This window comes from Micromys minutus (assembly GCF_963924665.1).
Source record: "Micromys minutus genome assembly, contig: SUPER_9_unloc_1, whole genome shotgun sequence".
NCBI classification, from domain to species: domain Eukaryota; kingdom Metazoa; phylum Chordata; class Mammalia; order Rodentia; family Muridae; genus Micromys; species Micromys minutus.
Genome location: NW_027667991.1, coordinates 721,866 through 722,819, shown reverse-complemented (window position 1 = coordinate 722,819; position 954 = coordinate 721,866). Strand labels below are relative to the sequence as shown.

The 954-nt window shown below is 42.5% G+C and overlaps 1 protein-coding gene across 1 annotated transcript; it reads left to right on the top strand.

Moving 5' to 3' along the window:
- Positions 1 to 367: 367 nt before the first annotated feature.
- LOC308425013 (transcription elongation factor A protein-like 9) lies at positions 368 to 682 on the top strand (the record flags this gene model as incomplete). Its single annotated transcript, XM_080942627.1, has 1 exon — positions 368 to 682. One exon carries the CDS (start codon positions 368 to 370, stop codon positions 680 to 682), a length of 315 nt encoding a protein of 104 aa, XP_080798753.1.
- Positions 683 to 954: the final 272 nt, after the last annotated feature.

The window sequence follows — 954 nt, the reverse complement described above, 5'->3', positions numbered from 1 at the left end:
AAAAATAAATATGGTTTGCAGAGTGTGTATGTGTTCCCTAGGACTTAATAATTTGTGGACTATTAACTGCTTTTTCACACAGAACAGCTACTCTGTAAATTACAGTCTTTCTTTCTTTTTTTAAAAGTGTATGTGAGGAGTCGACATGTGCAGAAATCCTGCTAGTCTGGTCCTTGTTTCCATCTGGGTACCAGCTCCCTTCGCCTTCCAGGCGGCGGTGTGAGAAGCCTGCGGCAGGAGAGAGCTTGCTTGAATTCAGCAGGTTTGGTCTTTGTACCTCTTCTGGCTAAAACAAGTCGGAAAAAGAAGTCGACCAGATCCGTACCTGAAATAATTGTATTCACGTATTTGGCAGGAAGCAGCAAAGATGAAACCCTGCCAAAAAATGGAAGAAAACCTGGAAAAGGAGAACGAGCCAAAGCCGGAGGAAGAGCCAAAGCCCGAGGAAAAGCCAGAGGAGGAGGATGAACCAGAAGAGGAGGAAAAATCAGAAGAAACTTTTCGGGAGAGGCTGATTCAGTCTCTCCAGGATTTTAAGGAGGACATACACAACAGGCATCTGAGCAGTGAAGATATGTTTAGGGATGTGGATGAGCTAGATGAGATCAGGAGGGTGAGGAACAAGCTCATAGTGATGCCTTGGAAGGCTAATCGAAGCCATCCTTACCCCTATTTATTGTAGCTCGGCTTGATTTCCTTTTGATCCAGTGATACCATTGCAATCTAGCTTTCTTTTGATTAGCATTTTCCTGCTGAGACCTTTGCCCATCTTCCTGCATTGAATCTGTTGCTGTTAGTGGCTTTAGCCGTATCTCTTGTTGTCTGTATCTTACTGTTGATTATATTTGAACCAATCTATATGTCTCTGGCTTTGAAAAGGAGAGCTTTACTGATTTAAAAAAAAAAGAGCTTCTGATGGGATACAAAGTAAGGAAAGGATACAAAATAATATGG